The sequence below is a fragment of the Callospermophilus lateralis genome, chromosome 6 (assembly GCF_048772815.1).
Source record: "Callospermophilus lateralis isolate mCalLat2 chromosome 6, mCalLat2.hap1, whole genome shotgun sequence".
In the NCBI taxonomy this organism is placed as follows: Eukaryota; Metazoa; Chordata; class Mammalia; order Rodentia; family Sciuridae; genus Callospermophilus; species Callospermophilus lateralis.
This window is the reverse complement of record NC_135310.1, coordinates 9256509-9284382: the sequence shown is the minus strand read 5'-3', so window position 1 is coordinate 9284382 and position 27874 is coordinate 9256509. Positions and strand designations below refer to the sequence as shown.

At 45.7% G+C, this 27874-nt stretch overlaps 1 protein-coding gene across 2 annotated transcripts in view; it reads left to right on the top strand.

Annotated features, from left to right (window-relative positions):
• Fndc1 (fibronectin type III domain containing 1) overlaps window positions 1-27874 on the top strand; it is an 84133-nt gene that overhangs the window by 15997 nt on the left and 40262 nt on the right. For both annotated transcript variants that reach the window (XM_076858075.2, XM_076858074.2), the window contains exons 2-7: window positions 8324-8518; window positions 11474-11560; window positions 12021-12089; window positions 24175-24381; window positions 25560-25658; window positions 27143-27260. In XM_076858075.2, the coding sequence (XP_076714190.2) occupies window positions 8324-8518; window positions 11474-11560; window positions 12021-12089; window positions 24175-24381; window positions 25560-25658; window positions 27143-27260 (775 nt within the window). The remainder of the gene's footprint in view (window positions 1-8323; window positions 8519-11473; window positions 11561-12020; window positions 12090-24174; window positions 24382-25559; window positions 25659-27142; window positions 27261-27874) is intronic.

The following is a 27874-nucleotide window of genomic DNA, read 5'->3' as shown; positions in this document are numbered from 1 at the left end:
TTGGCCTCCTGGGGGACCTGGACATCTGCTTGTCTTGATGTTTCTTTCTGACTGACGACAGCCCTGTGTGGCTTCCCCTTGGTGGGGTCAGAGATTTTGTGTGCAGAACTCTCTGAGCTCCCTGGAGTGTTTTCTGAGTTCAGACCCCAGAGACCCAGAGTCGGATCCCTAAAAAACCAGCGTGGAAACGCTGTAGCGCAGCCGGTGGAGCCTGTGCAAGCTGGGAATGTCAACACAGGCGCCAGGCTATTGTTTTAATCCTCAGTCTGGCTACTCAACACCGCCTCCCGGGGAAAGTCGGCCGTCTGTACATTTGTCCGGTGTTACTGTTATGTCACACGGTCACAAACAGCCGGTGCTTTTCAGTTTTCTTTTCCACCTTTGGGGGAGGAAGGGGAGGTCATGATTCTTTAGCAAATATGATTCCAAGATCCATTTGAAAGATTATTTAAAATTCAGTTGGTCCTTTCTGTGTTTTGATGACTTGTTGACAACCTTCTGGAGATTTCTGAATTTTTAAATTTTCCTGTTCTCTCTAGTATTATAGGGGTAGTAGCTGAGTCTCCCCTCCCTTTCCTCAGTCTCAGAGTCCTGTATCACATGGGTTTCTACCCCCAGGGCCGTGCTGTAATCTTAGGACATCCTAACCTTTTCTGGCTTAATCTCCTGGATTTTTGGTCGAAGACTCGTAGTTCTACCGAGACCTGTGTTTTCCTCATTTTAGAGTCTGGGAATTGTTTGGCGGTTTCCAGTGGAAAGTAAAACTTGAATTTCAAACACAGATGAAGCCGGGGAGGCTTGTGCAAACATGAAGGTTTTGTTGCGTTAGAGAGTGATCTTGGGTCTACTTGAGAAACAATTCTGGCATTTTCTTTTGAGTTTTACCAGGCTGGTCTACTTGAAAAGCCCTTGTGTTCCTCTGGGAGACTTCTTTGTAACTGAGGCTGTCCTCACCTGCTCCGGGCTGGGTGGCCTGCAGTTGTGCCCATGGGGAAGGGCCGTCTCTGCCAGCTGCCGTTGGCCTTCATTTCTTTGGGTGGCTCTATACTGGCTTCGGGGTAGACTCAAAAGGTTATTTTTGACTTTCACAGGCGATTTTACTGAAAGTAAAGTTAGCTGGCCCCGTCCCTTTGGCGTCTGGTGAGGGCCCTGCTGACTGCTCCGCAGCATGGCAGAGGAGGGGTAAGGGCACCAGCCTCATGCAGAAGTGCCAAGCATATGCATGGCCTCGCCCAACCACAGCCCGCTCTTGGAGAACTAACCAGGAACTATATTAATTTAAGTACTATGTTAATTCTTCTGGAGGGCACGCACCAGTGACCTGACTACCTCTCCCTAGGCTCCACCTCTGAAGGGACCCACCACCTCCCACATTGCCACACGGGAAGCCAAGCTTCAGCCCACGAGCCTAGGGGGAGAGTCTCCAGTCAGATCCGAACCTCGGCGACTCTGACCATTGCCCAAGCTCTCTCTTCATCCCCAGTCCCCTCTGTGTGGGACACCAAGAGCTGGACACCAAGTCACAAATCCCCCTTTATAGCCTCTTGAACAGAGATCAAAGGCAGCAAGTCCACTGGAACTCTGGGCCCTTTGGGGTCATGTGGTCACAGGCCTGTTGCCAGAGCCTTTGCTGGATATACAGAAATAATGTGTACCTTTTACAGAGCTCTTTGGATTCTTTGTTTTAGAGAGATTTTAGGGCTTGGAACTGAAAAAAATGGAGGCAAGTGGGGAACTTTGGATCCGACTCTTCTTACTTTGGGGCATCCTAAAGGATCTGCACCAATTTCAGGGAAAAATGGAGGAGGCTGCCGTTGCTGAGGAGCCCTGTCCCCATCTGGGCACTGAATGAATTGCCTCTGGCTGGGGCCAAACAGATTAAGAAGCAGGAAAGATATTTAGACTTCATTTTGTTTATCTTAAGCTATAAGACCAAGAATGTGTTACTTTTGGGCTTTAAATGTTACTTGGGAATTTTGTGATGGGGGATTTATATGAAAATTGGGACTTTTTTATATTGCTGGTCTCACATTATTAGAACATAACCGTCATTTCACCACTTGAATTCTTGTGGTCTCTTTTGGACAGCACAAACTGGGCAAAGTTTGGGACTGGAACAGAACAGGCCAGGAGTGGATTTTGTCCTATTGGTCACCTTGGCTTTGGAGTTGGCTAACAAGTGAGCCTCACTCATCTCGGAGCCTTCTGGGGTCTGGAGGGTGGGATTCCCTACCGACAACCCCAGGAAGACACGGGCTGGACATTGATGGAGATGGGTGTGGCTTCTGAAGTTGGGGTGAGCTCTTCCTGATCCTTACTCTGAGGGGCTATTGCAGATGGACCACAGGTTGATCATCACACCTAGTCGGAGCAGAGCGAGCCAGCCAGCGAGGAACGTGAGAGGGTGTTAGGAGGAATTCCATTCTCCTGTTTCACCAGGAGCCATGACTAGAGTGACACATCTGGCCTCTCTTCTAACCCATACTCCTCTGCTCCATGGCGGGTAGAGAGAGTTCGACCTCCGCTGCATGACTTTCTCTACCTGGGGATGTTAATGGGTGGAAGCCACAGGCTTGTGTTTCTCCTCGGAGGGTCTGCTTTCCTGTGGGTGGCTGCATTCGGCTCTGCTCTGGCTCCCAGGTGGGATTGGCTACGTTGGGGTGCAGGCCCGTAGACTCTTGTCCCTGCCTGGGAAGCAGCAGGCTCAGCATCCCGTGGCCCAGAGCTGCAGTGGGGAGACAGGGAGCACGCAGGGCAGTGGGGTGGCATGTTAGAACACAGACTTTATCAGCAATAAACCTGCTGCTTTGACTTCTGATGTCTTTGTCTATTTCCCCTGTTGGGTATTGAATTCAAACATTCATCATAAACAATTTCAGACTCCATGCTTCAAATTCAGGAAAAACTGCTGCATACAAACTTTCAGTTTTGGTGTGTAATTTGTATTTATTGGTGCAGCAGAACCATATAGGCCCCTTTTTATTGCTTGTTCAAATGTATACTGCTCGCTATTTGAGATTTAACCAGTGGTTTTAAGAATCAGGGACTTGTGTCATACAGTATGACCAGGAGCAGTAAGGTGCAAAGAGTATCTCGAGTCTACTTTTCAGACTTGATTTTGAAATCCAGTCAAACCAACTTTTAGTTCTTTAATTTTCTTCATAAATCTTTGGTAGAAAAGTGAAAGAATAAATAACATTTGTTTTTCTTACCACTACTGCATTAGTAATTGACTTAGAAAATATTTGGTTCTACCCAGCCGGCATGGTGGTAGGGGGTTTTCCTCCCTCAGCTGTGAGTTTTAGCTTCAGTATCTGGAATGATCATGGCAGTGGTAGCTGTTCCAGGGCAGCTACAGAAAGTAAAAACCTTGCAGGTTTATCAGGTGCTACGAGTTCTAGATGGTGAGTCATGTACCTCATACTTACTAAATGCCAACCCTGCTCCATGGTGCAGTCCATTTAGGGCAGCCTAAAATCAGCCAGCTTCAAAGTTACAGTGGAGCAAAACCGAGGGTCTGAGAAAGTTCTTCCTTTGCTTCTCCCTGGGCTGTTATTGTTCTTGGAATTCCTCTTTCCCTCCCATCCACATTCCTTTCTTCTTTTACTAACCTGGAGAGCTTAATGAAGTCACATATGGCTTTAAAAGAAATGAAACACAATAAAGAAACAAACCAGTAGAAGCAAGTTTCTGTTATGGATAACAGCCCCTAAGCAGGGCTTCCCAGGACCTGTGTCACCTGTGATTTATTTTATGACTCTGGATTTTCCTTCTCTCTATTCTGAGAAACTGCCCTTGACAGAGTTTGTTTCATCCATGTGGATGTCTGTGCACTTGGCGATGGTTCTGAGCATCTGACTTGGTGCTTGGGTGGTAAGGTTTGAACCAAGTGATTGAGCAGCAGGGTTCTGAGTTTCATTTTCAACATGTTCAGCTGGACACTCACATGGGACTTTCATCAAGGTGTAGGGAATACTGGTGTGGACTGGTTAGTCTAGAAACAGGGGTGTGCAAGTCATCAGTTTTGCTAGCCTCTGGGGCCTGGGTAGCACCCACATTGCCCTCCCCAAAGCCACTCTGGGGTGGGTTTTTGTTACCTCTTAGAGCCCAACCCAAGGTTCTTCCAGGATCTTTGGGTCTCTCCGGGAAGGGAGAGAGGTCTGGGCACAGGATGGGGTTCCTTGGCAGATCTCTATCCTTGCCTTCAGGCTGGGATGGCTCAGTTCTTTTTCATACTTCAGCTTTTGTCTTAATTTCTAGACTCTCCTCATGGACTCGGACTCACAGAGGAGCATCTGGGTTGAGACTGAATGTCAGGAGGTTATCTGGATCACAGCTCAGGGGTTTCTCCCGGGTTGAGGTGGAGGAGGCTTCTGGCCTCTGACAGAGTCTGGCCAGCTGAGTGTGTGTGTGTGTTCACGTGTGTGTATGTGTGTGCATGTGTGTGTGTACGTGTGTGTGCATGTGTGTGTGTGTGTACATGTGTGTGTGCGCGTGCGTGTGTGTTTCCCCACTCAGTGTTTTTCTAAAGTGGAAGTAATTACCAATTAATGTAAAATTGAGAGATTTCACACAAAATCGGGATTTCTAGTTTCTTGGAGTTAGAGGGGAACAAAACCAAACAAACAAAAACACAGAATATCTGCTAATCTGGGCCTAAGTTCCTTTTTGTCAACAGGAGCCTGAGCCTGAATGTGCTTCAGGTGGCAGGTCCACTCTCCGTGGGGTGTCCCCCTTTCCTTGTCTTCCTGCCCTTGTAGGCATTGGAGCTGGAGACCCTCAGGCTCATCTCATTAGTGTGACATCCTTTGCTTCAAGCTGTTGAAGTCAGCCCTGAGTGTGGTCAGCAGGGGACATCAGAGTGAGAAGATGAGGGAGGGGCGGGTGACATATTGTGCTCTATCGGCTCCCAAGAGTGGAGCCTGCAGAGATTGGTTAGGTTGGCCCTGAGGACTTAGGTCAGGGCTCAGGCTTCCTGAGGCATCCATCAGCTCTGGAGAAGTTCTTGAGTCCTGTCTGCTGAACCCTCCAGGGACAGGCATTGCAGAGGTGTTAGAGTCTACCCCTCTCCTTGAGCGCATGATCCACACTCTGACCCTTTAACCAAATTGACTTCTGGAGGCCCTCTTGGATAAGACCTGGAGTTGGAGCTAGACCAAAGTGTGGTCCTCGAAGTGTCCTTATTTTCCATTCCCAAACAAGCCAGTGGACGTCTCCTGGTAGCCATGCACAGGGATGTGTAGGCTGGCATTGCCGAGTGTCTGAAAGATCACTGAAGCATCACTTTGCCACTCGGCACCTGGCAAAGTGTTCTCCAGTCTGGATAAATTTACTGGTATGAATTATGCCGTGGCTCTGTGCAGTGTAAAATTGTTGGAGTCCTAGCAGACTCTGGCTGGCTACTCCTCTGTCTGGAGCACCTTACCATCTGTCTCCATTCAAAGACAGCCTTGAGTGGGGAATGGGGAAGGACGTGGGCAGGAAATTCTTTTTATTTAACCCTAAATCCCTTCAGCTGCAGCTTAAGCCTATTTCCTAATCTTGCGTGCTGCGGAGACGCAAAAGCAGCAAGTCCTGGTCCTACCTGTCACATGCCTGCTCTGTGAAATCAGCCCCAAAGGTCCCCCCATGAGGCTTTTAATTCCTGTGGTACTAACACTGGGTCTGTCCCTTTCTATTAAGAGTCGTGGTTCGTGAGACATGCAGCTTTAAAGAATGTACCTAGAAGCATCTTCCTGAAAACACTTACAAAAGGCTGCAGGTCTTCTTGTCTAGAAGACAGGAGGGAGGGTCTGGGCTGAATTTCTAAGAATATTTAGAAGTAAAATAAGGATCCCAGGTGTTGTGTGTCTTGTTGGGACTCCTGGATGGGTGTGTGTGGCTCTTCTGATGTTGGATTGGTGCATCCTTTGTGAACTCACATGTGAGTTATCAATGATCCTATGCTGGGTATATGCAAGGCTGCTATGATTTGGATAAATGCCCCAAATTCCAAGTGTTAAAGGTTCGAGTCTCAGCTGTGGAGATGTTGGGAGGTGGTGGCATCTTTAAAAGATGGTGCCTAATGGAGGTCTTAGGTCACTGGGGGCAAGCCATTGGAGGGAATGGTGGGGTTCCAAATCTTTTCCTCCATTTCTCTTTTGTTTCCTGGTCACCATGAGGTAAGCTGCTTTGTTTCACCATGTGCTCTCACCAGATGAGCTGCCTCAGTACAGATCCAAGAGCAAAGGGGCCAATCAATCATGGACAGAGACTTCCAAAACCATGAGCCAAAGAAAACCTTTCTCTTTAGCAGTTGAATATTTCAAGTGTTTTGTTATAGTAATGGAGAGTTGACTAACAAAGACATAGTGGGGAAGAAAAATGAGTATATTTATATTGTTCTTCTTTTTCAGATAACAGTGGTAAAAAAATTGATATTTTTCTGGCCTCGGTGGTTGTGCACTGATTGAATCCTTAGTGCCGGGAAGTGTTTGGGTTTCATAGCTCTCACGTTTCACAATGTCTGTTGAAGAGTGGACTTCCCTTACGGGAGCTTTGGAATTGAATTGTAAAGAGAAGTGTTGTTGGTGTTTTCACGCATTCATTTTCTTCCTTGGGAGAAACACGCAAACTGCTTCCCTTTGCAGTTTTTGGATATCTTGCTTTGCTTCCACACACCTTTCGGTCCGTGTGAGATGTTGGATTCCTGGAAATGATTCTGCTGAATTTTCTTGTAGGCAAAGAAGGGCAAAAGAAAATTATAGAAGGGTAGGCACGATCACACATTTAAACTGCCCAGAGGTGGCTGGCACGCCGTCTCTGTAGTACCAGTTTTCTCCCCTGAGTTCCTCCATCACAGTGTTACGGAAGCTCACGTCTGGAGTTGGGAGGGGAGGTTTTGTGGACTTGGGTCTGTGCCCATAGTCTAACACCATGCTTTTGTCTCTTCAGTGGACATCCTTTCTCTAACCCTGCAAAATCCATCAGGTCCATACCCTTCGTTCATGCCTTGAATTTCTCCAGCGAGTTCTCTCAGGAGCTCTCTCCTTAGCCCCTGGTTTTACTTGAGATGCAGCAGACCTGTTGGGAACAATGACACATATGTTAGAGTTGTCTGCATTTATTCTATTTGGAATTTTCTATTAAATTTAATTTTCAATTAAACCCACATTCTAACCAATGTATGTGCCATCCTTTTATTTTATGGGATTTCAGGTGAAGTTTTCTTAATATTACTAAGCTTAAGGTTTTCTTTTGTTCTCTAGGTTATTTTTTTCCCGTGTTTTTAGAGTGCCTGGCATTATTCCACACCCCCTCCCCCGCCCCTGTGTCAGGGTTTATTTGTTGTTGGTGGTTGTTTTTAATTACAACTGCTTTCTGGGCCTGGTTGGGATGTGCAGAAGTTTCATCAAGGAGAGAGAAGATGACCCCTGAATAGCTCATCTCTGCAGAACTCTTCAGCACACCCCTAAGTGTTCTGCCAGGTGATCTTGGTCTTAGGCCGCGACACCAATTCTTCCTTGACCCTGGCATTATTGAATAGTCATTTTCACATCCAAGTTGGCTGAAAATTTGTTCGACTGTTGCATGAATATTTAGCCCTTATTTACATCACCTTGCTTTACAGTATCAGTTGTATACAGCTGAGCTGAGAGGTCTTGTTAGACAAAATGTTTCTTTTCATTTTGGTAAATTTGGAAATCAATATTTGGTTTTAGAATCTCATATCTGAAGGTAAAAAAGTAACTCTTTAACGTCTTACTGACAAAACATGGAAGCATTTAAATTCAGTGTCTGCAGCTAAAGCCCGAGTTTTACTTCCCTGTCAAGCTGGTGATGGTTTGGGTTTGTTTTCTTTGTGGAAATGAGCACTTCTGTTATCTCACTTTGAATACAATTGGTATTCTTCCTGATCACAGTATTTGGGTTATTCTTCTCAGAGGTGTCTTAAAGATTGTCCAACAAATCATACAAAATACTAAGAACTTATTTAATGTATGAATGCCTCTGGAGAATATGTCAAATTGCTGATTGGTTTCTCTTGCTCTGACATGTCAAAGTAATCAAGGCAGAGAATGCCTAGCATTTATTCTAATTCGTTTCACTTTTGGTTTAAATTTACCACCCACAGCTATCCAAAATACAAAGAAAGCTTGGGGGTTTGGTATGTTTGTTTTGCCGTCACTCTCTAGCAATGTGCAAATACGACTGCACTTAGAGTCTTTAGGATCAGACAGATGAAAGCCGTTGACTTTTTTGCTAATGCTATCAGAGAACTTTCAACACAATTCTTTCCCCAACCTGCCATTACCTTAAGTTGATAGTTGCGCTGTTTGCATAGTTGACCACCCACTGAAGCCAAGGCACGTGAAACTGCTGTCCACTAAAATGGGCCTGAAAGTCACGTGGGACCCACCCAAAGATGCTACCAGTAGACCCGTGGAGCATTACAACATTGCCTATGGAAAGTCAATGAAAAGTCTTAGATACATCAAGGTGAATGCGGAGACATACTCCTTCCTTATTGACGACGTGGGTAAGTGACCCTGTGCTCTTGCTGCCAGTCAGAACTAACTGTGTGCCACATCTCAGGATAACTATTTGCAAGACAAAGTATGGCCGGGATCTCTGGGGATGAGAAGCCAAGTGCTGCGACTCTCTCATCAGGAGTCTGGCCTGGGCTGACTTAACTCCTGCTCCCAGGCATCAAGTATTCCTCTCCAAATTAAAATTGCAAATGATTTTTAGTTTATGAATGTGCTTTTGGAAAATGCATTGGTCCTTTTTGTCTTATAGAAATGTGATTACCTGACAATTTGGTAGCCTAATCTGGAAACTTCTAATTTCTAAACCATTTTATAATTAGGGATAATTCAAATACAGCTGATTCTTGAACAACATGGGTTCAAACTGTGCAGGTGCACTTACAAGTAGATTTTTTTGTTTTGAGATTTGTGACAATTTGAAAAAACTTACAGAAGAACTGAGATCCTAAAAATATCAAAAAATTTAGGAAAAAGTTGGGTAAACATTGAATGCACAAATTCAAGAAGATAGTCCACATATCGTTTATAACCATAACATACATGAATCCATTATTAGAATTTGTCAAAACTTAACACATATAAACTATACATGATGCCCTTTATAGTAAGAGAAATCTAAACAAAGTAAAGGTGTGGTATTAAAATGTATCTGTAGAAAACTAATTGCAGCACACAGTGTGATACTGTAATAACGCCAAGGCCACCTCCTGTTGCTATCACGGTGAACTCAGGTGTGGCCGTGTCCTTTTAGGATGCCACCATGTACCACTCCTCATTTCCGTGTGAGCAGTTGTCTCCTGTGTAAATTGTGCGTCACAGAAAAAAGTGATCTCTCCAAGTTTTTGCTTATTTTGTCACCATGTATGGTGCATACAATATATAAATTATGTGCTGCTTACTTGACCCTTTCTGTTGTTGATAAGGCTTCTGGTCAACAACAGCTTCTTACTCGCTAAGTTTGGGGGAGGCAAAGTTCTATGCAGATTTTTGACTTCACAGGGCTCCGTGCCCCGTCCCCTTGGTTGTTCAAGAGTCAATTGTAACACATCTTTGTAAAGGTGCACGTGGAATGTCATGCTAAAGTTACATCTGGTTAAAGATGTGATCTTTTTACCCACTTGAATTTCATTTTTAATTTGGTCCTGGAGGCTGGGAATATTCTGAGACTCACTCAATGTGTGTTGTCCTCAAAGTGCAGACGTGGAGGTCTTAGACTCGGGCTTTGAGCTGCCTCCTCCGCATCCCCCTCCTTTTGACTCCAGTATCGTAAACTCCATTGGCTTCAGCCTCAACCTGAAGCTGGGTCATAATGGAGTGACGGAGGGTGGCACAGAGATGACCAGGTGTCCGCTGGGCCACGTAAGTGCTGTAATCCTGGGTGGACCACAGTCAGCGTGAGGCTCCTCAGCACCCATCCCTGGCCTCAGCTTGCTGTACTGGTTCCTCCTCCACCTCCTGCACTGGACTATTATGTTTTCTGGGTAGCAGAACAGAGACTGTGTAAGGGAGATGAAGGAGGCCAGAATCCACTCCTCCTGGCTTCAGCTAAGCAGGTATTTCCTCGAATCTCTTCTGCATGGTGTGGCCACCCCCGAATCTAGCTGCGAGGTGAAACGGAGATTCTGTCAGAGTGAAGGCCTGGGCAGGGTCACATTTACTCAAACCTTGAGTTGTTATGAGAAGGAAAGAGAGTGGTAGAACTTGCTAAAAGCCAGTTTCTGATGAGTTAAATGTAGGGATTCAGACACATATGGATTAAATTTTTTTGAAATACAAATAAGCTCAGAGTGCAGAAAGTGCCTGGTGAAGCAGGGTTTTGCATAGTGTCAGAACCTGGAGCATTTCCCCACTAGTTTGACAGTTCATGCCAAACCCCAAATGCCCCCAGGCCCTGCCAGATTCAGACAGAAGTCACACCAGGCTTGAGCAGAACAGGTGTCCCAGACGGTGTCATTCCAGTGGCTGGTGCGGAGCCTCTGGCTTGAGAACTGAAGGAGGTTGTGTTGAGGAAGGCTCCTGGCTATGAGAAGGGCCACGGTCATCACTGCCGTACACAGAGCTGATGCTTACCTCTCTGACCCTCAGGGGTGTGATGTCCATGAGCTTCCACCTCTTTGGGGAATGGGCCCCTTCACTTATTTTGAGGAAAACTGAGTGCTAGTAGGGTTTTGCTTTTCAAACTGCAAGTTCTGGGGGCACCCTCTTTGTAACAGGGCATCTAGGTTTCCTGTTGCACCCCAACAACTTCAGTAGGTCAGTCAAAGAGAGGTCTGGTATTTGACCTTAACCTCAATACAAAAATTAAAAAGTGAAGCCCAATTATTTCAAGTGATCAAGCATTTCCAAGATTCCAAGAAATACTTTTTTTTTTTTTACTAGTGTTTTGTTGAAATGGTGAAAAACAATATGAAGGCAAGGTCTAGGGATCATTTTACTGTGAAAAGGAAAATTTCCCGAAGCTTTATGTAGTGCAACGAAGAGTTCCCATGTGCCATGTTTTATGAGTTACATTGACATTTTCTTTCTTTCTTTTTTTTTCCTGGAAATTTCAACTTGGAACTTCCAGGGGGAAATATCATTTATAGTTTTTGACAGTGTATTTTCAAATAGCAATAAGTGGACTGTGAGTTCCTATTTCTTACATTGATCTTAAAGTTAAAATCCCCAAGTGCCCTTTTTATTGACTGCTTATGAATCCAGATTTATTGCACATGCCACGTACTCTGCACTAAATGCAGTTTGTGTTTGGGCCTGGCGTGTCTCCGCTGCGTGAGAAGAATGTTAGTGATTTGAGTAAAAACCATGGAGAAGGCCGTCTTAGATTTGTCACTTCATTCAAACCTTTATATTTAGTTATAAAGCAAATAAGGAAGGTGATTAGTAAGTCAAACTGTGTGATGCTTGGAGATTTGCAACGGTGGCTTGATATGAACCGTGTGTTTCAGAGCCGGGGGTAGTGTACTTTGTGCTGGTTACTGCAGAGAACCACAGTGGAGTGAGCCGACCAGTTTACAGAGCTGAGAGCCTGCCTGGTAAGTCTCCTCTAGAATCAGAGGCCGTAGTTTTGTTACTTAGAATGGGAGAGACCCCCCCTCCACACACACACACACACACACTTTTATCAAATCTATATAAATTTTGAATTAGGAAAGGATTCCCAAGCAAGACCTTTTTAGATGTGCATAGCAAGTCAAAATATAAAAAACTAGGAGAGACTTATCCCTTCGTTTACAATAGTTTTAAAGTAGGTTATTGGCATTTTGTCTCCGTTTTTTTTTTTTTTTTTTTTTTTTTGACACTCACTAGAATAAACCCTGTGCAGAAGACCAAACATGGACTGTCCATAGGCTCAGGTGTGGAGCCACTAACATGGCCCCAGGTCGATCCTTTTGAATACCCGGAAATATCACTGAACTCTACAGTAAGGAAACACTGAAGTATGGAAACCCGTAGCCTTGTTTCTAACCATCCAGTTGCATTTCCCTAATTCAGGAGGTGAATGGATCAAGATTGATGGACTCTCCATTAAGGGTCCAGCATCATTTAATGAAACCGTCACAGGTACTTGCTCCCTCGGTTCATGTCTTCACTGAAGCATCTCCTCTCAAGAGGGCTGTGCTTCTGTCACACACATGTGCTCACACACCTTCATTCGTGCCCATCGCTAAACTAACACACGTGCCACACAGTCTGGGTCGATCTGTTCTGTGCCTGGTGGACCAGACTGCAGCAGTGTTGGTCATTGCTCATTGTTCCTCTGTGTCCTCGTGGTGGGTGGATGGGGGAAAGCATCCGCATCTACATCTGGGGAGATTGTCGCCCTGTTAACCGGCAAATATGGTGGTCGAGATGGTAGTACTGGCCCGTGGAGGATTTTTACATAAACAAATGGAACCCACAAAACAGTGGCTTTTATTGGCTAATATGTGGCATCAAGTCTTGCTCTCTTTCCTGACAATCCTTGGATATTTTCTTATGCGTTGGATAACCTGCCTTCCATCTCTGCTCCATATTTGTATATATGTGTGTTGTATCATTTGGATGTTGATGTCGTCTGGTCATATTGTTTTACTTAGTGAGAGAAGTGTTGACATTTCTTGTGTGTTGTTTCTTGAGTATGTTTAATTGATGGTGAAAAAATAATACACAATGCATGCAGTTATTTCACGATGTGGCTGGGTGTTATCCCCAAGTCAATATGGTGAGGAATTATGTTTTATTTTCATGCACCATGTTTTTAAATACATCGGTCTGGTGGTGTTGTACAGAAAAAAGGTGAGTATGTTGAAACTAATGACCATATTATGTTTCTCAAATCTGTTTTGCTGGTGTGGATGGTTTAAAAATCTCTTTAATATAAATGGGGTAGAAGAAGAAAGCAGTCAGCAAAGACAGCTGGCTTTGGGGTGAGGTGATACGTTCTTATTCAGATATGACGAACTCAAGGTGGCTGTGGGGCATGGCAGTGGGGAGGTCTTGACGGTGTTTGGAGTGAGGAAACAGGAGTTGGAAGAAGGAAGGGAGAACTAGACATGGATTTAGGGTCATGCCATTGGGGGAGACTTGAAGCAGAAAGAGTACAGAAGTAAGAGAGGCTGGGAAGAGAGAAGGGCAGGAGGCCAGGGATCGAACTTGGAAATCCCCCTTCACCTGCAGAGGACATGTTCCAAGACCCCAGTGGATACCAGAAATGTAGATAGTACTGAGGTCTATGTATTCCATTTTTTTTTGTTATATGTGCATATCGATGATAACTTTAACTTATAAATGAGATGCAATAAGAGGCTAATGTCAATAATTAATAATACAACAGCTTTAATAGTACACTGTATTAAAAGCCAAGTGAATGCAATCTCTTTCTCCCTCCCTCTCTCAAAGTAGTTTTACTGTATTCCCCTTCTTGTGATGATGTGAGATGGCCCAATGCCCACGTGATTAGAGGAGGTAAGGTGAATGGCGAAGGCACTGTGATACAGCCTGAGGCTATAAGCAGGCATTACTTGAACCAAAGCACTGTGGTATTTTTGACAGCCAACCTGACAGTCCAGAAGGCTAAGTGAATGACAGGAGGGTAGTGTATACATTATGGATATGCTGGACAAAGGGATGATTCAAGTCCTGGGTGGGATGGAGGAGGATGACCTGAGATTTTGTCACATTGTGTAAAATTGTGTGCAATTTAAAACATGAATTGTTTCCATTCAATAATTTTGCGTCACAGTTGACTACTGGTAATTAAAACCTGGAAAACAAAACTTTGGATAAGAGAAGCTACTGCATGCTTGCAATATGTGCAGAATGGGAAAGGATGTTTATTTCAGAGGTGCTTATGTGTTATCAGACTCATATAAACATTTTACTGATGGATATACATGCCTTGTGTATGAATCTTTTATTTTGTAATGTAAATAACCATTTTATTTTTACAATCTCTGTGATAAAGTCTTCTTAATGATTTTAGTTTTAGAACAAGTAATTTTCTTGCTTTTTTGTAGGTAATTAATTTCTCTTGCTTTCTTTCCTAGAAATGCATGCGGGTGTATACATGTGTGTGTATCCGTGTGTGTGTATGCATGTGTGTGTATGTGTGTGCATGTGTGTGTATGCATGCGTGTGTATGCATGTGTGTGTATGCATGTGTGTGTATGCATGCGTGTGTGTGCATGTGTGTTTGCATGTGACCCTTCTGAATAAGTAAGTGTCGAAAAAATCCTGGGTGTCAGGGATTATGAGGATTGGGTTGTGGCTCATGGCTGGTTGTATGTCTGATGAGGTTATTTAACCCCTCTGTCTGCAGGAGCCTCTGAGGGCTGTGGTTGCCAGAGACTCTGCTAGAATACAGGATTCTCCATTTGTTACATAGTATGATAAGAAAGATACTAGGAGAAATTGCTAGCTAAAGCTTCTTGCACTGTGATAGAAGGCACAACTAAAAACACAAAACAATCTGCCGATATCTGTGATGCATATACTTGGTTAAAGTGCTCCAGGAGAAAAAAATATCACATTGTTATAGAAAATAACATGATTAATTTATAAAATATATTGATATATTAAATTATCAATGTATTTATACCTTTATTTTTGAAAAAAATGCTGTACTTTTGTTCTGAGAAATGGTTAAATGTATAATAATTTTGTCAAAGAGAAGTACTCAGAATTGTACTTCTTCATTCATAGGAAGGGATTTGTCCTGTGTAGCCTGAGCACGGGTGCCTGGTGTGAGTCCTGGAGGGGTTTGTCTGTGTCTGAATTACAGCCTTTCCTGTTCTTCAGGGCTTTCATTCTGCTAGAAACCGAGGCTTGAGTTCAGACTCCAAAAGGCCTCGTTTGGTTGGCTTGGACCTCTCTGGACTGAATTATCTTTGCCTAAAAATAGGATGTTGATGATTTAGCTAATTCCTCTAGTGCCGCGCTTTTCCAAGCCCAGGTCCTTCTGCTGGAGATACACAGGAGCAGGACAGACAGGAGCTCACCCAACAGAAACTTATATTTTAACAGGAAAGAACATGGTAAATAAAAAAGCAAAAAATAATGTATATCGCCTGCTAGTTTGCTAGGGCAAAGCACCCCAACCTGGAGGGCTTAGACAGCAGCAGTTTATCTCGGGGGTTCTGGAGTTGAGCAGTCAACGTGCCTGCGGCAGGATTGGCTTCTCTGAGGCTGCTCTCCTTGGATGAAATGCAGATGGCACCTTCTGGCTGCATCCTTGTGTGGTCCTTCCTCTGTGGGCTGCATGCCCTGGGGCCTCTGTGCATCCAAATCTCCTCTTTTTATAAAGACACCAGTTGTATTAGTTGTCTCATTTTGACTCAAATTACCCTTAAAGATCCCATCCTTAATGCAGTCCCATTTTGAGGTACTGGGGTTAAGACTTCAACATATGAATGGAGGGGAAAGGAGACCATTAAACCTAGAATACAATCACAAATTATTTGAAAAATAAACTGCACTGTGATCTAGAATAAAGAAGTGGGGAGCTGTGATAAGATGGTGACATCAAGGTGAAACCACGCAGGTGTTGTGTTCCATGAGTAAACACTCGGGGTCACTCCAGGTGAACTGGGCTGCACGAAATAATCACACAGAGACCAAGAAATACCTTTTTCTTTGGGTCCTGTGACAGCTCCTCTGACCTTAAGTGTCTGTGAAAAGAGAAGAGAGCCATCGGAATTCTTTATTCTTATGCAGGGAACACACAAGGGGAGGTTTCATGGAACATTCTATCCCCAAAGGGCAAAGGGGTAGGATTACAAAGGAACAGGTGAGTGTAGCTCAACCCCTCTGGGTGCCGCCTACTCCTAGGGCCACGCCTTGTTAGATTTGTTATCTGAAGGGAAAAGCCCGAGTCCTGAGTCATGGCACTACCACGCCAGACTACGGTGATCTTTCAGGTCCTCGTGGTGCATCAGGACTTAAAAGTGTGTGCATTTGGAGGGGCTCCCCACGTGCAGGGAGTTTCATGATGAATCTTGTGAGGAGGAGGAAAGAACATACTAGAGAGTTCTGGAAGGTTCACAGGATATCAGTGACTCTCAGATTGGTCACTTGTCCAAATAGAAAAACTCTCAGGACTTAGAAATGAGATGAAGCAAAACTGCCACTTCAGGGCAGATGTTTGGGCTTCCTGCAGAGCACACATCCCCTGTCCCTGTGAAGAAGTTTTCTCCCTCTTGTTGGGATGTAGACCCATATCCTTGAGCTGACCATGGGGACAAGATGACCCACTGCTCACTTACTGGAATACTAGTATCCAGCATTTCTGTAGACTTCTTTTTCTGTGAGCTGTTTAACTTTTTTCTGTGGCTGCATTTGGGGCAATGGGGCCAGGCAGAGCCAGGCCCCAGGGGTCAGGATAGGGACATGTCCTAACTTTGCTACTGACCAGCCCACAGATTTGGCTGGGCCAACTCTTCTGCTTTTGCCAAAATTTTCATGTTGGAAACCATGTTAGACTCTGGTTAATTTTAGCTCTTAATATACTCAGATCTATTTTTAATGATTTTTATAATTTTCTAAAGATCTAGTCCTTTGTGCTTTTCTTGAACTGTGGAGGTAAACCCAGTCTAGCACTAAAACAAAAGACTGCTTTTTGCTTTTTGTTTCTTGACATTTTATTTTAGTTCATGGAGGCTGCTGACTTCCTGGGCATTAGGATGAGTGGAGAGTCCAGAGCTCTTCCCTGGCCCTTTCCTGCCAGCACTGGGTGCTGTGCACCTATGGTCCAGGTACTCCCTCCTTATGCACCACCCCTGGCCTCCACCTGCGCCCTGACTACAGCTGCACTTGGCTTGTGATGTGTTTCTCCACCAGGCGTCCGGGCCATGTCTGTCTCCATGATAATGACCTATTTGATCTTCCCACCTCCTGGTGTCATAGAGTCCAGAGTCGGGGACCGAGTTGTTCCCTCCACCATCTGGAATCCTGAATGCCACTGTCTGATGACAGCCATGTCCCTTCTTCTGTCTCTTGCTGGCATGAGCTTGCTTGTAGGCCTTGTCAGGCTCTGGATCTGCAGTCCCCGGAAGGCCGACTTCATACACAGAGCCCAGTTAGACTCTGGGCAGGACGACGTGAGGTTCATCTTTGGAACCCTAACCTAGCATTCCTTTAATCAGAAATGCCTGTGGGTTTATAACATATGTGCCCCAAGCATGCATTCTCTCTTTTTTCTATCAATATTTCATCAAAATTTTCAGGGCCATATCCTTGACAGTTTGCTTAGTTAAATATGACTGATGTGGAAATTGAAAACTCTGAACTGAGTATCTTGAGCCCATAATCTCCACACTTTGCATGTCTAAGAGGGACAAAGTACAGGCCAGGAGCCGCCCTGCCCCTGAGAAAGGCCAGAGTTTCTTATCTATATCTCTGCAAATTCATGTATTAGTCCTAAAAGGAAGCACTGTCTATTTAAGGTCATCAACCGGTTGCCATTATGTAACGGCATCTTTCATTGCAAATGATCCCTCCTTTCATTGCTGCCTGACCCTCCACTCCCACCACTGTGTTAGGGGGTGGATTGGGCCTGGGATAGGAGCCAGTGGCCTGGGCTAGGGAAGGGCTATCCCAGAGCTCCTCTTGCAATGGCTCAGTGATGTCTACATCAGAATTACAAGGACATTGGCAACAGGCATTGATCTTATAGATAAGCCACTGCCCTGGATGGGTCAGAGAACCTAGCCCTGTCTACACAGTGGAGATGCCCCGCAAAAGACTTGCAATCTGTGAAAACTGAGAGACACATTCACGTAGGCAGTCACAGAGCCTCCTGGTTCTTGCTAGGAACAAGGGTTTCACTGCCAGCCTGAGCAGTCCCCTGCTGTCATTAATAGTGATGGCTGTGTCTGCCATCAACTTGGCATCCTGAGACCTAGCACAGCCTCAGTCCTAGACAGTGAGTGAATTCATGGGCGCAAAGTAATTTTCACTGATATTCCTAGGCTCTTGATATTGATAGAGTCACTGATTGACAGGATGACATCCTGGAGCCACCGACATACTATAATTCCTAGAACTTCAGGGAACAGAGTAATATCCAGAGTCCACAAAGGCATGAAGGAACTGTCCACCCCTGTGGGCAGTGTTCTTTGAGGGTCAGGCACTAAAAATGTTATTTTAAAGTTTAAACGAGCACCACAATATTATGGAGTAGTCTACAAAATTCAAACACAGGGGTGCTATACCACTGACTACGCCCAGCCCCTTTTATTTTATTTTGAAATGAGGTCTAGCTAAATTGCTGACTCTGGCTTGAACTTGCAATCCTCAGTCTCCCGAGTTGCTGGGATTACAGTTCTGCGCCACCAGACCTGGCTCAAGTGAAAATTTGAGATAAAAACAAAGACTGTGAACAAATCGCCTTGCTCCAGGACTCTGCAGATCAAGTTCATTTTCTTTGCTGTTAGGTAAACTTTGGTGAAAAGGGTGAGGAAAGCTTGGTTAAGTGATCAAGCGGCGCAGCCCTTTTCCTGTGAAACGAATAGACAAAGCAACCTGGTGGAACCCCAGTGGCCCTAAGGTGGCTCCAAGTGTCTGCTTTGTCTCTGAGAGGGGCCTGGCCACTTTCTCTCCTCTTTTCTATGCGCTGACTTTTATGTATAGGCCCTTCCTGGCTTCTTCACCCCATGACATCCTAGATGTCCCTGCGGGATCTTAGAAGGTGGAAAGAGGATCTCTACGTACTCGGCAGTCCCAGGGAGCCTCAGAAACCTGGAACTAAGGCCTGCATGCTGGCCCGCTTGTTCTGAAAGTCAGTGTGAGAGCTCTACAAAGGCTCTGGGCTTCCACCACCTGCAACAGTAGGCACTGGCATTTGTCAGCTTGGGGAGGTCAAGTTCTTACTTTCCCCTTTTCTCTTGTCCATTCCACTTCTAAGACCTTCTCTCCAAGCCCTGAAAATGCAGCAAGGCTTTCCTGACCCCCAGTGCTGGCCGAGGGGTGCCGTCCGGGGGTCTCTGAGGGTGGCGGGATGGGCGTGTGTGGCATCTGGCTTTTCCTCCTCTGGTCTTCCCTGGGAGCACGAGGGATGCTTCTCCGTTTAAGAGGAATCAGGCACGGGAAGCTCCCGATGGCACCGACTTCCTCCTGGGGCCCCAGGCTGCTGCGAGTCTGGTTGACACGCTCTGTAGGCGGGATGCGTGGACCCGAGGGTCTCTGGTGCTGACCACCAGATCTTTCACCTGGGGCATTCACAGCCTCAGAGAGCCTGCTCCCAGGGCTGGGTCATACCCGTGCCACAGTGTGGCCAACGGAGACACCAACACTGCCACCAGCAGAGCTTGCAAACAGGAGCTGAAGGGGAGAGGTCTGGGGCTACAGATCCCACGGCCCGGGCTCCCCCTTCAGCTCAGGGCCTGCATCTGCCGGGCTGGGACCCGTTCCCTCCACCTCGTTGTCTTTGTCAGCAAACAGGTGGCTTGTGGGCTATTGTGAGGACATGTGCCCAAGGGCCTTACACTGGTGGGTGACACTCTGACAGATGGATTCCTTTCCCCCCTTGTTTTTGTTAAATAGCTGGGCTTATTTAAGCACCATGTGAAATTCACTAAGTAAATGGTGAAAAAGGATGGAGGTTATTTGTTAGGAAAATGCGGCCCTTCAAGGACTTGAGAGGAAGCCCGGCTGTGCATTGCATGACGCTGCGCTGCCTACACAGCATGCCCCTGGAGACATCCCGGCTGTCTTGGCTTGAGTTAGTCCCTAGCAGTGTCTCCCGATGGTGCATTTCTCAGGACACGTCCCTGTTGTTGAGAGACACGATTGTATTTCAAGTATTAGGTGTGTTGAAGAGAGATTTCTGAATCCTCTCAAAGATGGCTCAGGAGGATCATGTGTCAGAATTTCCTTTAGAAGAACGAGCTCTAGACATTGGTAGACATTAGTGAGAGGTTGGTGTAATGAACCTTATCTCAGAGAAGCCAGCCAGACTGGGCCTGGGCCTGTTGTCAGGGTGTTGAAACTACCAAGCCAGTGTCCTGGCTCCACTCTGGCTGTGGACAGTTGGCGTTCGCTGCTCTTTAACACGGTTCCCTCCCTTTCCTGCCCCCTTCCTTCTTTCTCCCCTGTGTGCTCTCCTCTTCCTCATCTTGCCTATGCATCAGGGATGCACAGAAGGCCCAGAGCCTCACCTGTCACCTGGCCCTTCCAGACGTGGAGATGAGGGTGCATTTTCACAGGCTGCAGGTGATTCTGACCTTGAGCACCTGATCTCTGGTGGAAGTGCCCGGCCTCCCTCCTGCTCTGCGGGCAAAGTGTCCACAGTTATATTGAAGGCTGATGCTGGGGATGATGGGGCAGAGGGTGGGCATCAAAGGCCCATGATAATGCAGGCCTGCTCTTTCAGCCATGGGGACAGGGAGAGGTCCATCATTGTGAAGTTTTGTGGTCAGCACAGTGGGTCATCAGACAAGTTGGTGGGATGATCCCTGAACCTCTCAAAGCCATGGGCTGATACCTGCAGTGTGCCGGCCTTCTGCCACACCAGTGAAGAGTAGGGGCTTCGAGCATGTTAGATGTTGATGGAGATGAGGACTAGCGCTTCTGCTTTACGAGGCCAAAAAAAAAAAAAAAAAAAAAAATCACATGGATGTGGACAGCTTCCTATTTGAGAAGGTTGTCAACATAAAGGGTTTGGGGCAGATTTCTTTTGCCCTTATCTGGTTTTCGGTGACCCTGTGTGCGAAGCTTAGAGCTAAGTTCTGTGACATGCTCCTGTTCAGAGGGGGCAGTCCACGTAGGTAGCAGTCTGATGAAAGAGGGACTCCATTTTTGCCATTGCCACTGTGGTAGTCAGTTTTCTGTCACTATAACAATTTCTCGAGGTACCAATTTATAAGGGGAAAAGGGTTATTTTGGAATTTAAAATTGGTTGACCCCACTGCTTGGGTCTGTGTGAGGCAGCCATCACCATGGGAGCATGTAGCAGAGCCAAACCACCCACTCATGGCCGGGACACCTTTGGGGCAAGCCCTCAGCGACCTAAAGACCTCATCTCTTAAAGGTTCCACCACCTCCCAACGGCTGGGGATCAGGACTTTAGTACATGGACCTTTGAGCTCCAAATAATAGCTACATAACCTAGCATGCTTAATGTCTTCGAGGTAGGAGCCTCAATGTTTTACGTGGATTATAGTATAAAACCCAACATGATATACACTGTTTCACGGAGGAAGAGACTGAAGGTGAGGAAGAACTCTAAAAGTCACCCAAAAGTAATAGATTTGAGGCAGACTGAGTTTTGCAGCCCAGTTTAGAAGCAGCCAGGTTTAACCAGCATAGAATTATAAATGGGCAAAGCATCATGTGGAATTTAGAATTTTTTTTTTTCCTTACTGAAAAGAATAGATTTTATTTTGGACAACTTCAGAATATTTGCCTATTTTCAAAGCTGGTGGTCCAAATCAGGAGAGAGATCCCAGTCCTGCCTGGCTTTCTGACATCCACTGCAACAAGGGGTGGTGTGATAATTGCTGTGGGAGTTCTGTTATCCACCAGCTCTGAGTATGGATTACCTGGTTCTGTTGGACCAGAGCGACCCAGGGAGTATGTCCTGCCAGGGCTGAGATGCACTCAGTGTTGGTGGATGTGGGCTTGCAGGCTCTTGGCAGTTGTGACTTCCTGTGTTCGAGATAAAAGATCCACAGAGATTTATTAGGACAGTTCAGAAGGCTTTGGTGGACTGTCCCACACAGCCTAGACAAACACTTCAATCATTTAATTGCAAATGGATTTGAACCATATGGGGTGTGCACTTTAAAGAGGGTTACCAGATGATCTACAAAAGATGCTTGACAGTATATGTTACTCAGAATAATAAAGGAAATTTTCAAAAGTACTTGAAAAATATGAGGTTGGTTTTCTAAACACAAGGGTTTGAAAGAGGGGATTTTGTTTGGAGGTATCGAAGTTTGCTCGGGTTTGTGTTTTTACCCAGACTGCATGAGCTGCCTGGGGGTCATGGGTCAGTTCAGGGTGGGGTCAGGGAGTCCTTGGCGAGAGCCCCTCTCCTGTCCTTGGCTACCTGCTTGGGACAGCGAATGGTTCATCATGTTCCATGCCTTCCATTCAAGGCGGTGGGTTACACTCTGCAGGGAGCCTGGGTTCACATTGAGCAGAAGGGGCTGGGTGGCCAGGGGAAGGGCACATGGGGTGAGGACTGAGCTTAAATGGAAGGGGCATCGTTAAGAGGGGACACATTGGGATCAGAATGGTGGCATTTGTGTCCCTGCTTGGCACTAAAGAGCTTTGTGACCTCAGGTCAGCTGCTTCTCCTCTGAGGACCTCAGTTTTCTCCTGGGGACGAGGATATCTTTTCTACTTTCCTTAGTACTGTTCTAAGGAAGCAGAGCCTCCTACAAACTGTTGGGGTCCATGTGAAATTGACTGTGTTGGAACTAGCTCAGCCCTGTTCCCCTGCATGGTTCGGCGTCCTGGCCCCATCCTTGGACCCCAGAGTGGAGTTGTTAGGCACGGGCTGGTTCCTGGGGTCAGGGAGTGATTGGCAAGCTGCTGTCCCTGCCACTGGGCTGTGTGGCTCATGTTTGGTGGATCTGGTGGGCTTCAGGACAGAGCCCCAGGCTGGGCACATCAGCAATAAGCTTACACCATCTGGGTCATACCAGCTCCTTGTCCTTGGAACTTGATGCCTTCCTCCAAAGGAGCTCTATCCCTGTTTGAAGTTCCAAGGGACATTTTGCTTTTTACTGCTCCCGCCCCCCTCAGCTTTTTACTGTGGAGAGTCAGGGGTTACTGAGTTAGAATCTGATTTTCCTGAGCAGAGACTCCCCAAAGCCTAGTGGTCCCAGGAACACTGTGCCCACTGCTACATGCTTGGCTAGAGAGGACTCAGGACTGGCGCAGAACTGCAGGCAGAGAGTGCCATCTTTGTGCAGCAACTTATTTTCTAGTTGACACAGAAGACCCAGGTAGTGTTTCCTTTTGCTGGACTACACTATTGGGTTAAAAGCAAATGCCTTAAAATAGTTACTGTTTTGTATATTTGGTGAAATATTTGTTGGCCATTACATGGTAGTCTCTTAGTAGGGGAGTCCAGAGACCAGTCAAGCAATTCCAGCTGATCTACCCAAGGACACTCCTTGATTAGGTTCACAGTGTTGGAGCCAGGGGTCTGGCAGAACAACCCTTTGCAATGGCTACTTGTTTATGTATGATTGAGCTCCAATAACTCATGACATTAGTTTTGGTTTTTATGTCTTAGTTTAGCTGAGAATTTTCCAGATTAATAAGATTAGTCAGAATTGATGATGGGGTTAATGCACTTAGTAGAAGAAGAATAGTTGGGAATTAACTGCTCACACAGTTAAAAAGATGGTTTCTAGCCTCCCCAGGGCTCGAATGTGGTCCACTGTTAGAAATGGGCAATGTGGTAGGCACGTGATGCATGACGCTTGTTCCCAGATGTATCAGCTCTGCCTTGATGTGGGAGCAAGACTTTAAGCACTGAGTGGTAGCCACTGGGCATGTTCCTTTGAGAGTACACAGTGAGAGTGTTTCTTGAGATGAGGCCGATCAGCCAGAGGATTTCACGAAACTGATTTATTTCACAAGAAAATGACAGATGCTGAGGACAGCAGCAATGATGTGGCCTGTCGAGGGCTTTCCTGGAGGGATAGGACTCACATGTGGGAGAAAAATTAAGACCCCAAACAAATCAGTTAGCATTTGGCTGTTAGTCGTTGGTTGCTAAGGCAGGGAACCCTGACTTTTCAACATTACAGTGTAACCGCTTTATGGAAGACAGTTATAAATTGCACATAATGGGCCTCTGCCATGTTTTTACATTGACCTTTAGTGCTTGCCAGAGAATATATAGCTTTGGCCTAAGAGGACAAAAGGAAATAGACACTGTAAGGCGTCCAAGGCTTCTGGCCGGCTGCCTCTCCGCGTGGCACGGTTTTGGTTTTTCTTCTTAAGCTCTCTTGGTGTGAGAGTCAGGGAGGAACTTACGAAGGGAGTGCTGATACCCTTGGGGGAAAGGTGGTCTTTCCAGAATCTGTTACCCCAAAAAGGTCTGTTAGGCCCCGCTGCGAACGGCTGAGGTGCCACGTTTGCAGAGACTCCACCCCGTCACGGTGGACTCTCCCTGGCTACTGTTTAATGGTCTCTATGTCGTGCCCTCTTTAAGAGAAGGAAGCGCCCAACAAGCCCTTACGTGTGCGCGTCCGGTCCTCAGACGACAGGCTGTCTGTGGCGTGGAAGGCGCCGCGCCTGTCTGGAGCCAAGAGTCCACGCAGATCTCGGGGTTTTCTTCTGGGCTACGGGGAAAGTGGCCGGAAGATGAATTACGTTCCACTGACCAGAGATGAGCGGACACACGAAATCAAGAAGCTCGGTGAGTTTACCGTGGACGGACGCTCAGCGCCGGGTCGGTCTGGGTGTTTGTTTCAATACTCAGGAGCCGGTCAGGGACAGAACACTATTTCAAGTGTGAGGCTCATTTTCCAGGTCTGACAGTGGCTTTAAGTTATGCCCTGGGCTCCATCCGCTGTCCCAGCCGCCACCATTTTGACCTCAAGGATGACACCAGGCTGTCGTCTAAGTTGCTTCCTGATCCAGGCGGCTTCCTCCAGTCAGGCTGCTTCTCTGCATGAGGGGAGGGGCTGTTGCTCTCCTCATCTTGACTGTGTTCATCCCTGTTGTCTTTGAAATTTTGTCTTCGATCACGTTGGAATGTTGTGCCAGCCTTCTCTCTTCCCAAGCCCTGTACTGGGTAGAGGAAGTCCCGCTGTGGCCACCCAGGCTGCATCTGCTGGGACTGGAGACCTTCTGTGCACAGCCAGGCTGGAGGGGTCCTGAGCTTTGCTGGCTGTATTTATGACAGACCTGGACAGCGGGTGCCGGCGGCACTCCAAGAGGGAAGTGTGGCTTCCTTGCCTGTGGAGACAGGGCTGCTCCTGCTCCTTCTCCTCCCCTGCCTCTCTGCGCACTTCCACCTGATGAACGGGCAGGAGCATTGGGTGGATGCTGCTGCTGCTGGGACCCTTCACGTCTCGTCCTCTTGGGGGAAGCCCAGCAATAAAGGATACATTCAAAGTCTTTCGTTTGTTCTTAGCAAATCTTTAAGGATTTTGTCCTCGAAGGGCACAGCCTCCCGCTGTAAAGAGAGATGTTCTGGCTGTTAACCTGCTTGTCAGTTGTTCCTTTGCTTCTCCCTTCTTTTTGGACAGATAGAAACAGTGACTCCCTCTTCTGTCTTTTGGAAGTTAAAAGCAATTGGGGGAATTATGTGGGTAAATGTGCTTTTCATTTTTCTAAGCATAGTTTACCTCTCTTTCATCCTGATAATAAGCTAGAAATTTACTTTTCAGGAGTTAAAAGTAAAAATCCCATTTTTCTAATATAATAGTGTTCCTTTTGAGATTACTTCCTACACTTGGTGGGATCCTGGTTAGTTGTCCTGAAGAGGAGGGAAAGCCCCTGGGAGGTGGAATGGAACGGAGGGAAGGGGGGGAATGCACGGGTGCTCCAGAGATGTCCGGCCGGCCTCAGGCCTTGCTGTTTGGTTCACAGCCTCGGAGTCCGTGTACGTGGTCTCCCTGCAGTCCATGAACTCCCAGGGCCGGAGTCAGCCAGTCTATAGGGCTGCCCTCACGAAGCGCAAGATCTCAGGTATGTTTCCCAGAATGCCTTTGGTGACACCGCAGTCTAAAAATGTGAACGCTGACTTATTTTCACATGATGCTGGCTGTGATGAATTATGTAAATTTCATGGAGGATAAAGCAAACAAGAGGGCAGAGTTAGTTGCATTTGGGGTATAAGCATATGTCTTTCCTATGCGGAGGCTGGAGAGTTCATGTGATGAAGTCGGTTTCACTGTGCATTCTCTATGGCTTCCTGGTGCAGTAGCTCTGCCCTGATAGCAGGTGGGAAGCTTTACACCATGTAAAGGCAGAATCAGATCCATGCATAAATGGTCCCTGGAAGACACTGAATAAAGTGCAAGAAATATCATCTTCTGATGTTGACACTCGTTAACATCAGCTAACCGTGCGTAGAAATGGCATGGAGAGGAGTGAGGAAAAGTTGTCATCAGGGTTTGCTGATAGCCTGGTTGATGTCCCTTTACTAAGGAATATTTCTTCCCATGTACAACACAGTTATTTTTCATATTACTCATGTATTGACATGAATAAATATGAAAGTAATATGAGGGTATAAACCTTTTCTGGGTCAGGTGCCTTCATGAAGAGACAATCTGCAACACATAGCTTTCTTTTCTAAGAATTCTTAATGTAAAATGAAATCTGTTGTACTTTTTTATGTTGTATAAAGAATTTCCATATATAACAATGTTTTACTTTCATTATTTATTAATTGCTACGATACAAAAAGCCCCTATATCACTCTTTTATAATGTTAAATATTTCCACCTTCCCTTACTTAGGTAAAATGAAACACGGTCCCTGTAAAGTGAAGAGAAAAAACAAAAAGTAAACATAAAGTCCAAGAGATTATAATGCCAAATCGAAGACATCTATGAATATTAATTTGTTTGAGATTGAACTATTTGCTTGGTGACTATGATATCTACTGACAACAAAGATAAATATTTATAAGAAATTGGCAAACTGAATTCTTATATGGATATAAATTTGAGTCTGTCTTGCAATCACATATTCTAACATGTATGGACCTTGAGCCCGATGTGATTGTTAGAGCTGTCTGAACCAGTTTTCTCTTCATGTTATTATCCCCAAGAAAATGCAAGTTGAGCTTTTCTTCCCCTAAATTTTTGCTTTCCATAAAGTTGTTGACTATTCCAGGGAATAAGGAGCGACAATGAGTTACTTGAAGAGCCTTCCTCCAAGGCAAAGCATCCCTTTTGCCTGGTTCTGTATGTTGATTGGGTTGGGCTGCTTTGAAATTGAAAGGCCCATTTCTTAGCTGTGTTCAAGAACAGCAATGGTGGAGATTTTCGTTATTCTACACTAACCATTTTGAAATGATTTCTTAAATCTATTTGTTTCATTTTGTCTAATTCAAGCATAGATAATTAAAAGCCATACAGGGTGAATCATAAGCTCTGGCCAGAGGAGCTTGAAGCAGAGCCTCTGGTTAGAGATGGCCTTTGGTGTGCCCTGTGTCTTTTCAGAAGAGGACGAGCTGGATGTGCCCAAAGACATCAGTGTCCGAGTCATGTCATCCCAGTCGGTGCTTGTGGCCTGGGTGGATCCTCTCTTGGAAAAGCAGAAGAAAATTGTTGCATCAAGGTATTTTTGCACGTTCCTTTAAGTATGAGAAATGTGGGTTTCCCCTGAAAAGGCATGTGGTTGAATGGTAGAATATTCCTTGGTGATCAAGACTCTGAAGCTACCAGGGCCTCGTGGAAGCCACAGGGCAAGACCTCACATCTCACTTGCTCACGAGTTTTATCTTGGGTCTGGAATTTTCCTGGATTCTATTTTTTTCCTTGGCCCCTGGTTGGGTTTTGTTTCATCTCATTGCTGTTCTGTTCATGGGCAACCTCTGCCTTGGGAGGAGCTTACTGATGCGTGGCAGTGAGGTAGGTTTTTATGTAGAGTGGAGGATTTTGTATAATACCTTAGCAGCTCCTCAAAACTGCTTCCCATCCATGCATAGCAAAGCATACCTGACTTTCTATTAGACCATGATGAAATGCTATTCTGATTATTGTGTTCATTTGCAAAAGCAATAAAAGGAAAAGCAATTGTAAGGTCAAATTAATTTTTTATGTTAAAAGGCCTCTAGTGAATATAGTCATCAAGTTTTTGTGTGTTCATTGGCCAAATGCATATTATATATAACCAAGAGAAAGTAAAAAATTTGATGACTTAGTTATTATGTATTCAATTTTGAAACTATC